The 16,868-nt window shown below is 43.1% G+C and overlaps 1 protein-coding gene across 5 annotated transcripts in view; it reads left to right on the top strand.

The window, feature by feature from the left end:
* Positions 1-16,868, top strand: part of CD86 (CD86 molecule) — a 64,690-nt gene that overhangs the window by 17,305 nt on the left and 30,517 nt on the right. Inside the window, exons 1-2 of one of the 5 annotated variants that reach the window (XM_076001965.1) lie at positions 5,326-5,488; positions 6,094-6,178. The exons of 3 other annotated variants lie outside the window; for them this stretch is intronic. In XM_076001965.1, coding sequence (XP_075858080.1) covers positions 6,162-6,178 — 17 coding nt within the window. In that variant the 5' untranslated portion in view covers positions 5,326-5,488; positions 6,094-6,161. Of the gene's footprint in view, positions 1-5,325; positions 5,489-5,515; positions 6,179-16,868 lie in introns of those variants that run through there. One more of the 5 variants, XM_076001960.1, reaches the window with a different exon arrangement.

The following is a 16,868-nucleotide window of genomic DNA, read 5'->3' on the forward strand; positions in this document are numbered from 1 at the left end:
AAGGAATTAACACAAGAATCTATGGTTCTGCACCAGAAAGATACAGAAAATGTCAAAATATAGGGCAGAAATACAAAACTGAGATTTGTTGCAACAATATTATGCGCATAGTCTTTGATTCCAAGTGTGCAGTATGGGGAAGTGAACCTTTGGACTGTGAAATTGATGCTAATTTTCTTTCCCACTAGTCTAGAAGCCCTTTAAAATGTCACATCATCAATTTAGTTACTTTACCAGGAATAAGTGCATGTGGTTAGCGTGCTTTTTTAAAAAAAATTAATAGATATTATTTTTAGAACAGTTTTAGATTTACAAAAAATTGAGCAGATAGTACAGAGAATTCCCACCTACCCGGCACACAATTTCCCCTCTTATTACCGTCTTGCATTAGTATAGTGTATTTCTTACAATTAACAAGCCAATATTGATATATTGTTATTAACTAAAGCCTATAATTTACATTGTTACCTTCTTTCTGTTGTATAATTTTGTGGGTTTTGACAAATGTGTAATGTCATGTAGCCACCACTATGGTATCATACCGAATAGTTTCACTGTCCTAAAATTTCCCTGTGCTCTGCCTATTCACCCCTCCCTATCTCTCCCTGAGCCCCTGGCAACCACAGATCTTTCTACTGTCTCCATGGTTTTGCCTTTTCCAGAATATCATTTCATTGGAATCATCCAGTATGTAGCCTATTTATATTGGTTTCTTTCATTAAGCAATATATATTTAAGTTTTCTCCATGTCTTTTCATGTCCTGGTAGCTCATTTCCTTTTATCTTTGCATAATATTCCATTGTCTGGATGTACCACAGTTTGTCCACTCACCTATTGAAGAGCATCTTAGTTGCTTCCTGTTCAGGGCAATTATGAATAAAGCTGCTATAAATATTCATGTGTAGGTTTTTGTATGGGCATAAGTTTTCAACTCAATTCCATAAATCTATCTAGAAGTGTGATTGCTGAATCTTATGGTAAGAGTATGTTTAGTTTTGTGAGAAACTGCCAAACTGTCTTCCGGAGTGGTTTTACCATTTTGCCTTCCTGCCAGCAATGAATGAGAGTTCCTGTTGCTCCACATTCTTGGCAGTATTTGATGTTGTCAGGCTTTTTGGATATTAGCCATTCTAAATAACAGCATGTGATACTACCTACCTTTTCATATGCGTATTTGCCATCTGTATACCTTCTTTGGTGAAGTATATGCTTATGTATACCTTCTTTGGTGAGGTATATGTTCAGATCCTTTATCCCTTTTTCAATTGTGTTTTGTGGGGGGGTATCAATGAGATTTAAGAGTTCTTTGTATATTTTGGAAACCAGTCCTTTATCAGATATATCTTTTGTAAATATTTTCTTCCAGTCTGTGGCTTGTCTTTTTAGTCTCCTAATGGTTAGTGTGTACTGATGACTTAAGGAGGAGGGGTTCTCAAAATACAATTTTACAGCAGCAGTAAAAAGAAAAATTGATCACAAATGTCTTATGCATTCTCTCAGGTGATGTCAGGGAACTGTGGACCCGGCAGGGTTTCATTAACAGGCAGTGTCAAGTCCTGGGGGCTGTGGCTGACTATCCTACAATTTCTAATAAGCAATTGTGCAGCAGGGCTGGGAATAAGAAGACAACCTAGCCCTGAGCTGCATCACCTCTTCTTCTTCTTTTTTAATATATATATATATATATATATATATATATATATATATATATATATATAATTTTTTTTTTTTTTTTTTTTTTTTTTAGACAGAGTCTCACTCTGCAGCCTGGGCTAGAGTGCTGTGGTATCAGTCTAGCTCACAGCAACCTCAAACCCCTGGGCTCAGGCGATCAATCCTCCTGCCTCAGCCTTCCGAGTAGCTGGGACTGCAGTCACACACCACCATGCCCGGCTAATTTTTCTATATATTTTTAGTTGTCCAGTTAATTTCTTTCTATTTTGTTTAGTAGAGACAGGGTCTCACTCTTGCTCAGGCTGGTCTTGAACTCCTGAGCTCAAATGATCCTCCCACCTTGGCCTCCCAGAGTGTTAGGATTATAGGTGTGAGCCACCATGCCTGGCCTGCATCACTTCTAAATTAAGAACAATTCAGGAATTGTGTTTACAGTGGAATCCCAGCACCCCTCACATAGGTTATACTATAGACAGGATATGAATTTCTGTCCATGAGTCCAAGTACATAAGAAATAATACTTTCCTTATTTCCTTTAACTCAACCTGATCCCACCTCTGAGCCTCCTTTCTGCCAGTTGGACAACAGATTCCATATTGGTCATGCAGGGGTCCCCCCTCTCCTGCAGCCCAGTCAGAATCCAAGAAGTTCACCTTGTACCTGGGCCACAGGTCCACAGGTCTGTCCTGCCTGCCACTGGCATGTTCACTATCTGAGCCCACAGTGGGCTGGGAACCATGGAATCTCCTTGATCCCATGCCTCAGTGGGGCATGAGAATATGCACTCTCTAGGTGTGAGCCGTCACCCTTGAGGTTGCCACTCACTCAGGAGCACTGACAGGGGGTGGGGGCGCTTGGGTTCCCATGGCTCACAGGACCCACACATCTGTCCCCTGCCTTCCCACCATCTTGCATCTCAAAAAAACCCTCCCCTCTCCTCTCACCCTCTAGGGCACACGAACCATCTCCTCCATGGGCTTTCGCAAAAGTCTAGAAGAGCCTTTGACTTTGGATCGCTTCTGCTCCTCCCATTCCCAACCCCACCCCTGTACACATCTCTGTATCAAGAAAGCTCAGAAAACAAACACTAATTGACATTTCAATAAATAATGCTGCTATAATTACTTGTGGAAATTATTCTACATTGGAACCACTGCCACCACCCAGAATACTTAGAGACGGCGCCTGACCACTGGCCCCAGGAGGCCATTTCCATGTAGCAACAAACATATGACTGAAATTGAAAAATTCAGCTAAGTATTTGGATGTTTCCAGATGCTGACAGGTTTCTGGCTTTGGCACAGGGTAGATTCTGACTGTGTGGTCCTCGGGGAAGTATCTCCTGGGCAAAGCTGGATGAGGGCATCAGGAAGGTATCTGTCCCCCCGCCCCTAGCTGCCACCTGTACTCTCCCCCCTTCTGGCTGCTTTTCTTCACAGAAATGGAGGAAGCAGCCCTACACTGAAAGCAGCTTTCTGAGGTTACCAGCAACTTCCTCCTCACCAAACACAAGGAACTTATTATCTTCACTTTGCTTGTCCTCTTTCAGCCTCTGTTGGACCCTCCCTGCCTTTGGCTCTGATGACACGCGTGGGGGCCAGAGTGATTTTGACTGGCTGAACACTGGCCTGGCGCACAAACACAACAGGGCGAGGGGGTTGCAATCTGACTTGATAGGTGGAAAAAAGAAAAAATACTGTCAGCAGCCTCCTGCAACGGTTGAAGGGCTAATTTGATCTCTGACTCATTAGCGAAAGTGATCTCGTCACTGCCTGTTCCGTGTTCTGCAAGCCCTCTCTGCTGGCAGGTATGTGGCTAGCTCAGGGAGAAGGGTGCTGGTGGCGGCGCCTCCAAGCTGCTTAGGGGCCTGGGGACCTTATCGCATGAGGAGCGGTTGAGAACACAGAGAGATGACGAGGGAAATTTATAATATCTGCTTTCAGCTTTTCGGAGGGCTTTATGGAAAAGAGTAAAAGAATATATTCTTTTAGTTCTAGAAAAGAATGGGACAGGGACAACTAGGTGTTACTTATGCAGCGGAGGAGTTAACAGGGTAGTAGTTTGGGATTATTATTAAAAAAGACATTTTTCTTACAATTTCTCTATCAGGTAGTGAGTTTTCCCAGCATGACAAGAAAGCAAAGGCTAGACCTGCATGTGTCAGGACATCAAAGGGGGTCCTTGCTTGAGTGAGAGACTGCAGTGGTGACTTCTGAGGTCCCTCACAGCCTGACAATTCTAGCTAAGTCACAGAGTAAGAGAATTCCATGACACCACATCACCGCTTGTTTCTGTCACCTGCTTCACCCCTCATCTCCCTTCCCTGCCTTTAGCATACTCCTGCGTCACAGCATGGAAGAGGCTGCTCGAAGCAGGAACTGGGATAAGTAGATGGGAGAAAGGATATGGAAAAGAATAAACAATGAAAAAAACTTTTTTTGAAAAAAAAAATCCTACTATATTCCAGGACCTCTGCTATCTTATTTAATCCTCATGACAAGCCTGTGAAATATTTACTATTCTGTGATGAAACCAAGGCTCAGAGAGGTTAAGTAACTGCCCCAAGAATACACAGGTATTAAGTACTAGAGCCAGGGTTTCAACACAGGTCTCTGTGATTCCAAAGCCCAGTATGGTGTGTTATTTTCACTCAACTTTTATTTATGGCAAATGATATTGCTTTCTAAAATGTTTAGTATTGACATAAAGATTCCTTTTAAAATAAATTTACTTAAAGTAAGAGAAAAATACCATGTAGATAATAAGATAGACTGTACGTGGAAATGGAGTGGTACTAGTAGCCAGAACGACCGAAGTTTGGGAAATCCTGCTCCCAATATTTTGAGAGCTGGACTTTGAATTTAGCCTATCTTATATTTTGACTGCTGAGCACAGGAAAAGAAGGAAACTTGAAAATGAAGTAGATTATTAATTAATTCTCCTGTGCTTTGTGCACCCTTTCAAACAACAACAAAACATTGTGATTGTGAAATCCACAGGAAAACCCCAGGTGGGACCTGTCTGTGTAAAAGGGTGAAGTTTCCAAGGGCTGCACATAAAATGGCTGAGGGGAAGTGATGACTTGTGAATCAGGGTTCCGGACCCAGGCAGGAGCCCTGTGGGTTTGAAAGGCTCTGAATGGAAGGTGAAGGGCTTTACAGACCTGTTTACGGACTTCCTCAGTGACCAAAGGAAGATCTCTGTGGAAAGGTCAAAGTGAACTGGGAAAGTCTGAAAAGAAAATAGGAAAGTAATAATGAAGGCTGAATAGCCGTGTGGTATGTTCTGTACCAGGTGATTTACAGAAAAGATCTCATTTGGTTTTCACAACAACGCAGCCAGGAAACTATTATGAGCCACACTGCATGTGAGCAGACTGACACTCGCAGATGTTCAGTAACTTGCCAAGGGCCCAGCGGTCAAGCCAGGAGTGAAACTCAGACCACCAGTTCCAAACCCACCTCCTTCCCCTGCACCACGTGCCTTTGTTTGGATGAGCCTCCTCAACCCAGGCACCAACTTTGTCACTTTTCATTTCTCCTGCCCTGCAGGACACAGCCAGCCTCCAAGAGAGGATAGGGGCGTGCTCAGAGAGGGCTGCCTTTCTCCTTCAGAGCTCAGCGCTGCAGACCTCAAAGGCACATGATGCGCCCCGCACCGAGCAGAGCGCTTTGCAGTGCCCAGGAGCTGCATGTGCCTGGGGCAGGACGCAATGTCTGTGAAGCCTGTCCCTGCTGACGCACTTCCCGCTTCTGCTTGTGACTTGTCCCCAAACTCAAGAGTACCACCCACTTCCAGGAATAGTGGACCAAGGTAACAGAAACATTCTAGATCCAAACAACTAGGATTGGATTAGGATAATCTGAAAATGGGAGTTGCATATGTTAATTGCCTTCTAGCAGGATCTGTGGAGAGGTACTTAATGAATGGTTTGAGGGGAGGGCAAGAGCTGAAGCTCCTGGTCTCTCCGCTCTCTCCATTTGAGGACAGTTCTGCAGCCCTGTGGAGCTAGACCCTGCCACATGGCTGCCGAGAGAAAGCCTTTGTTGAACTGAGCCAGGTCTTTCTTCACCTGTGGGCTCTACAGGCTGTGCTCCCAGATCTCTGTCGATCTGTTAGAGAAGGTGTCTTTGTCATGTTTGTGGATGGGGCTGTATTTGGGGGTTTCCTCAGGGCTTTACACTCACTCTCCGAGGGTGCATTTGTAGTCATCTTCATCAGTGGAAATGCCCACCTGCCAGCAGAAGTTATCTGGAAGCAAGTAAGCACACTGGCCCTGTCAGCAGTGGTGTTTCTCTTTAGTCAGTTCCCCTTTCTGTATGCGAGCTCTAGCCTCAGCCCTGAGGTTGTTTTTCTCTCTACAAGGAGTTTTAGGAGGCATGGGGAGCATGCAAAAGCTCCTTTTGGCTTATTCTTAGTACCTCGCTTCCATGTGCCTCGGGAATGCTGCTGTGCTTTTGCATCTGGTCTCTGGGAGCTGCGGTGGATGGGCGTCGGTGACAGGTACGTTCTCGGAGGCTGGGACGCTGGGGAGTGGTGTGAAATGAAGCTGTATCTGGGGTAGCGGTGCGGTGCCGATGTGCAGATGGCTGGAGGGAATGGGTAGGAGGGTGTGCAGAGAACATGCTTAAAACCTTTGACCATCAGGCTTGATTCTCAGACTGGCTACGTGGAAGGTAGGACATTACAAAAATGTGTCTCTTCCTGCCAGATCCTTTTATCTGTTTTTGTGAGCTAAGAGACAGGACAGGCAGGATATAGAAAGTGCCACTTACCAAATAACTGGCAGCCGCTCTTGGCCTTGGGATGTTGGGGGTTCCAAGCATCTCTGCTCTACAGGAATCTATTCAAGGATGCCTTCTAGCCCTGCCTGAGCTCCTTGTGCTGGTGGGAAATCCAGAGGAGGGGGGCAAAACCCACAGTGTCTCTGCAATGGTCTTTGTTTTTCTGTTTGGCCTTTCCCTTCGCTGATCCAGAAAAGAAACTCTTCCCCATTATTTATTCTCATCCATGTGACCATCCCAATATTAGCCCCTCTCGGCACCAGAGACCAAGAGCTCATTTGGAGAGAAATATTCTTAGGTCAAAAAAGAGCCCAGGCAGTGGTTTAACATATTTCACATACTGCGAACATATTTGCATTTGCAAATAGGCTTGAAATATCACCTCCATTAATAGTAATTTAAGGTTCTGGAGAGACAGGTGAAAATAATTTGGGGGCAAGGGAACTTCCCACTCCTCTCAATTATAATAACTAAGGTGATGGCCTGTTCAGCGTACACATAACCTCAATCTTGGGACGAAGTCTCTGAACTAAAATGAGTCTATTTACATGCTCAAATTCGTAAATCTCTGTTCTGTCTGCTGTTTGCTGCTGTTATTAATGCTATTTATGTGAGCTGTCCTCTGTATAATAGAAAGCTTTTATGAATCTCTGCTTATTTATGTATTCCAAATATATTTATTGAGTACCTGCTATGTTCCAGCAGGGAGCATAAAAGATGTGAAGTGAAGCTGTGCTCTTGAAGTTTCTAGCCTAGTGAGAAAATCATATGAGTGAAATAATCACACTAAACATGGTGCTTTTTTTCCCCACATATCAAAACTTTAAAGTTTTATCAGATCCGGCCTTTTCACTTTCTTCAACTTATATAGAGACTTGGAAAATTATAAATAGATTTTAGCATATTTTTCAAAACTGGGTTATTTTTGGGAAAGCAAGTCATAGATTATACATTTTACCTATTTTAAGATTGTTGGTTCTTTTTGTTTTTTAAAGTTTATATCCAATTTAATTACATTTCCTTGAAATAATAGAAGTGGGTAGCTGATATACTGTGTTCTCTTAGACACGCATTAAGAATAGTTTTGTATTATTAAGAATTTAAGATAGCACAAGTAATAGTTTAGATACATCTAAACTATTAGATATATCTATTGCATTAGATACATCTTTCCAGGTTTATTTATTTTTTTTTTAATTTCAGGAAAATATGAGAGTACAAACTGCAATGGTGCTTTGAAGGGAAGAAAATGGTTCTATGTGGCTATGCAAATGATTAATTGCTATGTCTTTGCATTTGACATTTTGGTTGTTCCATTATCCCTGGATTTCATATGTCCCTTCCTGGGTAGAGTTGAGGATCAGATTTCATGGAGTTGAGGCCAGGGTGGGAGGGAAGAAAACATGGAAGGTGAGAAGGCTAGCCAAGCCAGATTCTTGAGGACAGAATTCAAGGATCAAACACCATGTTTCAAAAATCAGATAGAGGTGGGAGTCAAGGTTAAGAGTCTCTGGGCGAGGGGACTGAAGCTGTGAGGAGTTAGAACTAGAGCAAAAGTACATCTGAAACAAGCAAGGAGGGTGGTGGGGAGGTTCCCTGGCAGTTTTCCAGAGTCCAGGCAAATACTGGCAATCCACCTTTCATGGCCAGGCCAGGTAAGAGGATTTAGGGGGCTGGAGGAAGCACAGGGCCATAGGCTGACACAATCTTTTATTTGACTTTTATCCTCATCTCTAATCTCCTATAGAGAGTTGCTTCTGAACTGTACAGTGGAGTACACTCAGGCTGAGGCTTGGGAAATGACACCATTTTGAATATGTGTAGAGGAAGAAACAGGTCTTCAGTACTTTCCATCTCCAGGTCAAGGCCTTGAGACCTCAACACTGGGAAGTGTCCCGTTCCCTATCCATCCTCCTCCATTCATAGATTCCTTTCTGAGTTCCATTTCCTACTTTGATGAATTTAACTTGAACTTAACTCCTAATGGCTAAAAAAGCCACATTTGACTCTTCCAGCTAGCATTTGCATTTTAACAGGGGCTTTCAAAAAATGCCTTTACCCAAGGAATGAGTAATGTGGGAATTCCAAGCGCCAGGGTAGGGCTGGTATACAGAATACGGAGAGGGGCCGTCCCTCAAATTGTGGCCTTGAAGCATTGGCTTTCTTTCTTCCACCATGACTCGGGTTGTGAAAAAACAAGGAAGAAGCTCCCTTAGAGGGAGTACAGGATAGACATGGCTACTTTTTAGAGAGTTCTGTGGGCCTGGTTCCTGGCAGTCACAGCCCTTTACGAATGTGCACGCACTACGAGAGGCACCTGTAAAACTCTGTACGATGCTTAACTTTAGGTGCTTTTTGGCAAAAAGGAAAAAAATGGTTTCCAAAACCATCACTAGTTTGAAAAAAGGGTGCTCCATGACTCAGAAAGGTCTAATTCTAGATATACTTGCTCTTGGGGACTGGAAAGCTAAATGCTATTGCCATGCTATGCTCCTTCTTCCAGGCCAGGGAGGGAATGCACTCTTCATTTTAATCCTTCAGTTAACTACAACATTGGAGGGTGAATAAAAGCCTCCTCTGCTCCCTATGAATCTGCATAGACACTTCTTCTCTGTGCTTATGCATCCTTGATGCTGCTCTCCTCGTGCCTGTGGAAACACTGTGCTCCCAAATGGGAGGGGAAAGAACACTTAATGAAAGGTCAGAAAACTCTCCACAAATGGGGGCCCAGGAGATTTGCTCCAAGGAGAGATTGGAAGCCCAGTGACACCTGTGATATGGCCTGAGCTAGAAGGAGACTTGGCTGGTGGGGAAGTTTGAGGAACGTGGAGCTCAGGATGTAGGACATGTCTCCACAGCCAGTCATCTCTTGTGCCCACCAGACACCAGGAAGTGGCCATGTCTCCATGGCAGCATTGCTCACACTCATCTCTTCCTTGCCACGCCTCCTGCCCCTATGCAGAGCTCTGCGAGCGTTTATTCTTGCTCACTCTAATACCAGCCCTTTCCCCAGGCCACTGACCATCTATTTTCTTTAAATTTTCATATCATCATTTTTCTGTTCCCAAACTACTGATCCCAAACTCCTGATTTTCTATTAAATATGAAGTCCTTATCCAACTTTCCTGGCCCCATTAAGCTATCCTGCTCTGCTTACAGAAACTAATTTCCCATTATTTGTCTAAAGTCAACTTTTCTTCCAATCCAGTATACTTTTCTTATTGTCCCATAAAAAGACCATGATCATTCCCCTATTTCTATACATCCTTAAAAACTATTATATTTGGGGCTGGGCACAGTAGTTCATGCATGGTGGCTCACACCTGTGATCCTAGCACTCTAGGAGGCCAAGACAGGAGGACTGCTTGAGGTCATGAGTTTGAGGCCAGCCTGAGCAAGAGCCAGACCCAATCTCTACTAAAAATAAAGAAATAATAGAAAAAATTAGCTGGGCATGGTGGTACACACCTGTAGTCCTAGCTACTTGGAAGGCTTAAGCAGGAGGATCACTTGAGCTCAGGAGTTTAAGGTTGCTGTGAGCTAGGCTGATGTCATAGCACTCTAGCCCAGGTGACAGAGTAAGACTCTGTCTCAAAAAAACAAACAAAAACTATAATATTTGATTGTGTCTCAGAAAGTTGCCAAAGAATGGTGATTTTATATCAATAAAAAACATTGAATATTGGGTTATGCTTGATGTTCTTTATGTGTGTATACATTTGTATCAAAACTATGGCTGAAATATTTATCCAGTTAAACTCAATCAATGTTTAAAGTTGGTTCATCAAGAGGCAGCAGCTCTTTGAGACCCATTAAGCAGATACCTTGGCTGCAAGGTTGTATATTATCAGAAATCTGTTTCATGGGCTATCTCGGGAAGAATTGTTAGAAGCTAGCAAAGCCTTTTAAGGACAGAGGCAGATGGTCACCACCTTGAGTTCTAGGAAATTAACAATTGTTAATGTTAAAAGAAGACAGCGATTCTCAGAGGAAGACTGTTAAGCAATGCAGTGGCCCAGGCTGACAACCCTCTTGGGTGGGAGTATCAGAATGAGTGAACTTAGAACCAATACTGGGTGGAGACTTATTTGTTCTAACAGAAACTGACTTGGGCAAGCACTGACATGCCTGGCTCACTTCGTTTCTGGCCTCAGTGTACAGTTCTGAGATCAAGTCTGGCCCACGGTCAAGGTTCAGCTCAAATATTACCACCTTCCTTGCACCATTCCAAGCTGTAGGAATGCTTGCTGCTCTTCATATCTTCTAAAGCTCTACATCACTGGTAGTCAGCTCAGCAAACTGTCCTCAGACAGGGGACCCTTAAAATGCACCATACTGTACACTATGTTAAAATGAAAAGGGGCTCACGATGGGGAATAGAGAGAGATGGATTATTTAGATGTCCTTCTTTAGTTTTTCTCCTGTCTGGGAATGTAATGAGAATATTAGAGGTTAATGTAAAAGTTATAGGATTCAACCACCCACCCAATTCAAGAATTTCTCCTAAAATGTCTCTTCAGTGTTATTATCCCACTTTTGCTAGAGCAGTAACTAGTGGCAGGGTGTTTATAAGCTCACAAGAAAGTCCAGTCCCTGGTTGTGGCTCTCTATTAAAAGTTTTCCATTATCTGGGGTTGTAATCTGGCTCCCTATAACTTCCAGATGTTAGAACTACTTGCTCTTCAAGTGACAGCGTGTGTGTGTGTGTGTGTGTGTGTATGTGTGTGTGTGTGTGTGTGTGTCCTCACATGGGACTGCCCTTAAATATTTGCAGCCAGCCAGCATGTACTTGCAATCTTCTCTTCCTCAGGTTCATTACCCCCAGTCCTTTTCATTGTTCCTCATTTGACATAATTTCATTATTCACTAGTGAACCATGCTGCCTTTTCTCTTGATAGACTCTAATTTGCCAGTGTCATTCAAGTATAACTGACCTCACTGCATGTGGTGCCACAAGTGATATGGTCTGATTAGCACAGAGTTCAGTGAATGAATTCTATGCTAGGACTGAATGAAATTTTGGTTAGCCGTGCCACACTAACATTTATGTGATTTTTATATTTACTGTGGATAAGCTATTTCTCTAGTGCCTACTTATTCCACTTACACAGTTGTTATTTTAAAACCTAAGTACAGACCTTTATACTTAACCTCATGAGATTTACCATGATAGTATTAGTTTCTCTTTTCAGACTTTAAGAATATTAATTCAGGTGACCAACTTTTGAGCTATCTGTCTTATCTTGTGCCATCTGCACAGCAGAAGTATGATTTCTATTGCTTTCATTCACAGTGTTACTGAATATGTAAAAGTGAAAAAGTAAAAAACAGAGTCCTGTAGCACCCACTGTGGGATCAGTCTGATGAACAAGAAAGATTCTTGACACTCAGTTGTTGAGTGAATGAATGAAACATCAATACTTTGTCCTCATCTCCCTTATTTAATCCATCCCCATATCCTGTTAATTATAATCCTAAATATTTCTTGATCTATCTATTTCTCTCCACTTCTGCTGCTACCATCCTAGACCAAACAGCCATGTTCTCTCACTCAAACAACTGCAGGAGCCAACTGATTGGGCTTCCTGCATCTGTTCTGGCTTCCCTACTATCCATTTGCTGCCCGTGAACCAAAATCATCTTTTCAAAATGCAAACCCGATTGTTTCATTCCTCTGTTTTATTTTCTTCAGTGGTTCACACTGCTGTGATAATAAAGACCAAAATCCTTAACTGACCCATAAAACAAGTGTGGTCTGGCCCCTGCTGACCTCATCAGCCTTGTCTTCCCCCTCTCTTTATTTTAGCCACATTGACCTTCTCGTACATTCTCTCATGTGCCCTCCTGCCTGAGTGCCTTTTACATATGCTATTCCCTTTGCCTAGAAGTCTTCCTATTCACTCCTCAACCCTTCAACTACTTAGCACCTGTTCAATCTGTTCTGTTTATCTATTGGTGCATTACAAACTGCCCCCAAACTTAGCAGCTAAAAACAATAAACATTTTACTCTCGCGCGCAATGTTGTGGGTCAGAAATGTGAGTGGGCCTTGGCTGATTCTTCTGTTCCTCCTACCATCAACTGGGGTCACTTGATGATATTACACTGATGGATGAAGGGCTGATCTAGTGATGCACTGTCCAATTCAGTAACCACTGATCACCCGTGATGTGGCTAGGCCTAATTGAGATGTGCTGTACATATAAAATGCCCACAGTATTTGGGAAGATTTGGTACAAAACATAGAACTTAAAAATCCATTAATAATTTTTATATTGATCACATGTTAAGATTACAATATTCTAGATATATTAAATAAAAATTTTATTACAATTACTGTCACATTTCTTATTAATGTGACTACTAGAAATTTTCAAAATTACATATGTGGCTTACAACTGTGGTTTGCATTATATTCATATTGGACAGTGCTGATCTAGAGCAAGGGTCAAGCAGCTTTTTCTATAAAAAGCTAGATAGAAAGTGTTTTCAGGTTTATAGTTATTATGGTTCCCATCACATATACAATTCTGCCATTGTGGTTTGAAACTAGCAATAGACAATAATTAAATAAGTGGGTATGGCTATGGTCAATAAACCTATTTATAAAAATAGGTGGTAGCAGATTTGGTAGGCAGGCTGTAGTTTGCAAACCCCAGAGCTAGAAGATTCGAGGTTTTATTCGTATGTCTAGTGGCTTGGCAGAGATGGCTGGGAGGCTGGGCCCAGCTGGGACTGTTGATCCAAACACCTGCACATGGCTTTTCTGGCATGGTGGTCTCGGGGCAATGGGACATCTTAAATGGTAGCTCAGAACTCCAGAAAAGTGTTCCAAGAGAGACAAGTAGGAGTTGCAAGGTTTCTGATGACCTAGCTTCAGAAGTCCCAGAACAGTCCTTTCCCTGCATTTCTATTGTTCAAACGAGTCACTAAGGCAGCCTGGATTCAAGTAGGGGAGATTAGACTCCACCTCTTCATGGGAGGAGTAGCAAACAATATGTGTCCTTCTTTAATCTACCACATCATTCTTCAAATCACAGTTTAGTATAGTCCTATTATAGGCTCTCAAAAGTACCATGAACCTCTCTTTTGAGCACCTATCATAGTTATAATTTTACATTTATTTATATGATTGTTTGATCATTATCTTGCTCCTCTACTAAACTATAAGCAACCACATAACGAGGGGCTGTTACTGGTTTTCCTTGTTGTTATATTCCCAGCACCCAGCATAATGCCTGCTTCAATAAATATTTGTTGAATGAATGAATGATCAATTACTAATATTGATCCCACATTTGTCCATATTGCTCCCAAGCGTATCATGAAACTGTCAGAAGCCATTTTAAAATTCAGATGCATTTGATACCAACAACTTTCTTATCTTTCAGTTCAGAAACTATAAAAAAGGAAATAAGCTTACTGCATTCCTCTCAGTACCTCAAAGGTAGTAACGGCTGCTTTAAACACACAGCATCAGCTTCTGGTGCTCTGAGAAGCAATTCAGTGTAGCATGTCACACCCGGGGTCAGCCAAAACCCCAGGCAGTTGGTATTCCTTCTGAGCTCACTCTCCTCTCACCCAGCTGAGGGGCCGGTCCAGCAAGTATGAACTGGCAGAGGGCAATGGGCCGGGCCCTGAGTGTTGCTGGGCTGAGGCAGCCCCAGTCTCTCCTCCACGGAGGTTGTGGCGTCTCCTGCTTTGCTTGGCACCAGGACCCTCGCCCGCATCAGGCAGAGCTGAGCACTCCACCCTTCCACGCTGGCCCTGGAGCTTGAATTGCAGTTTTTTGTGGACTTTTTATGTTTCATCTTAGAGACCAAAGCCTACACATCTTTACACCCCCCACCTTTAGAACAAGTCTGACACTAAGTAAATGCAGTAAACGTTTGTCTGAAAGACTATCTCAATGAATAATAACCTTCTGGAGACACCAACAAACTTACCACTACTTTTCCTGGTGCCCTGATTACCACTAACATTCCAGACAAAGTTGTCAAATAGGAAATCTTTTTCTTTGTTGCTATTCAACTTCTTCCTTGGAGCCCCTCTCTCACTTCCTGTTTCGTCACATCCGCACTCCCGGCCCCTCGTACTACTTTTTATCTGAACTAGACTGCGCATGCGCCTTAAGACCTGGGACACAAACATATCCCTTCTTTGGCCCCTATTTTTCTGCACAAATAGTTCTATTTCCCCAGAGCTCTTCTAGGTGTTGCTTAGGTGGAACACAGTAGCGTGCTCCGGAAGCGAAACCCATGCGGGGAAACTTCACCTGGCCGGGGTTAGAGCAGAGAAGAACTCTCCGGCACACCCTGATGCAAAGGGACACTTTTGGCCCCTCCTTCCTCTGACCCAGTCTGTCCCCCTGAGTGTCCTCTCTGATTCCAGGAGCCACCACCACACCCGGCCTGGGGCTGAGCTGCTCCCCGGCTGCCCCGAGTGGGGAGCATGGGAATCCCTCCCGCCTGCTCCCACACAGAGCCGGCCGGCTGGCGTTGTTGCAGGGGCCGCACCAGCGTGAAGGAGAACACAGCGAGGCTGCATGGGTTTTAATTTCAACTCTACAAGTTTACTTGCTGGGTGGCCTAGGCCAGGTACCTTAACCTCTCTGAGACTCCCTTTCTTCATCTGTAACATGGGGACAAGTAATCTTCCCTGGTTCTGAGGAGTAACATCATTCACCCAACGCTTACTTATGCTCTGTGACCGGCCAACATGCAAAGTAAGTGAAAGTGGGGTATGGCAGGTGCTCACCTTTGGGTTTTGGAATGAACCTCCAGTTACACAGAGGCTCCTCTTTTTAGGTTTCTGACTGGTTCACCCACCTCACAGACCATATTCTGCTGACAGATGACAGAAATCTTCTCTCAGAGAATCCCCACGTGAATTCTTAGGTTCTTTCCTCTCCCATTCCCCTTTTTGCTCTCACCCTCCAAAGGCAAGAGCTTCTACTTTGCAGGCCCTCTGTGAAAGCTATGACTTGTACTTGTGGTTGGGGGCACATTCCTGAGGGAGCGGTGATATTTCTGCTCTTCACCGCCAACAGCAGTGGAGAAACTGGCTTCTTAACCCAGCCCCCCCCCCCATACACACACGTACCACAGCTGGAGCTGAGACAAATTCTTCACATGGGACATTTGCACTTTATAAAAATAATCATGTCAATCTTGAGTATTTGAGCTTTATATTTTAATAGAGCCACTGACAAACTAAGTGTCCAAAGTGTTTTCCAGATGGTGTGTGGTCTCCAGATTAATGTCAGTGAAGTTTACAGGAAAGATTATCTCCACTGGGCCAGGCCAGGATTTTGAGGAGGAATGTGAATGCTGTCCCCAAATCCTTAAAGGGCTTTGGCAGAAGCGTGTTAGACTGACTCTGGGTAGCTTCAGAGGACAAAACCAGTATCAATGAGAGGAAGCACAAGAGAAGCAGCTGCTAACCTAGGGGAAGAGAGAGTTTCCAAATAGAGAAGTCAAAAGTGGTACTGACTTCCTCGTCAGGGCCAGTGCTCCTTCCCACTGTGTGCGCATCAAGATTCCCCAGGGCCACACTGATTTCATGTAATTATTTGAATTAAGGGTGATTTATTAAATTTATAGCAAAATATAATTTGATTTTATGTCCCTGTTTACCATGTCACCCCAGGAAAAAAAGCTTGGATTAGGTCATGCATACTGATTTTGGGGTTGCACACAATGAGAGATTTCTATATTAGGTGGGAGTTCAGACACAAAGGGCCCCCGAGTTCCCAGATTCTATGATAAATAGGTTACTGCTGGTGATTTCAAATGAGGAAGTACATGGGAATCAAATGGAGAACTCTGTTCCCAGGCTGCACATTTGAGTGGTGTCAGCTTTGGCTCAACAGATGAGGCCCAAACTCTGAAATCTATTAAAATCGCTGTAAAGGAGGGGAAGAGCAATCAGGAACCTGCCATTCAGTTCATACACTGAGCACCTACTATTTATTTCAGCAACTCAATATATTTGCAACTAGTCACAAAGCACTGCTGTTTATAAAAGAGCATCTAGAAGTAAATAAGAAAAAGACCAAAAACCCCAATTAAAAGCGGGCAAAAGAAATGTATAGATATTACATAGAGCAGGGAATACTGTCTCTTATACATTTGAAAAAAATGCTTATACTCAAAATAAGAGAAATTCATTTTAAAATGACAGAGCCATTTCACACCCATTAGGATGGCTACTATTAAAAAAACAAAACAGAAAGTGTTGGTAAGGACATGGAGAAATTGGAACCCTGGTGGAAATGTAAAATGGTGTAGCCACTATAAAAAACAGTATAGAAGTTCCTCAAAAACTTAAAAATAGAATTACCACATGATCCAGCAATTCCACTTCTGGGTATACACTCAAAAGAAGTGAAAGCAGGGTCTCAAAGAGATA

The sequence above is a fragment of the Microcebus murinus genome, chromosome 1 (assembly GCF_040939455.1).
Source record: "Microcebus murinus isolate Inina chromosome 1, M.murinus_Inina_mat1.0, whole genome shotgun sequence".
NCBI classification, from domain to species: domain Eukaryota; kingdom Metazoa; phylum Chordata; class Mammalia; order Primates; family Cheirogaleidae; genus Microcebus; species Microcebus murinus.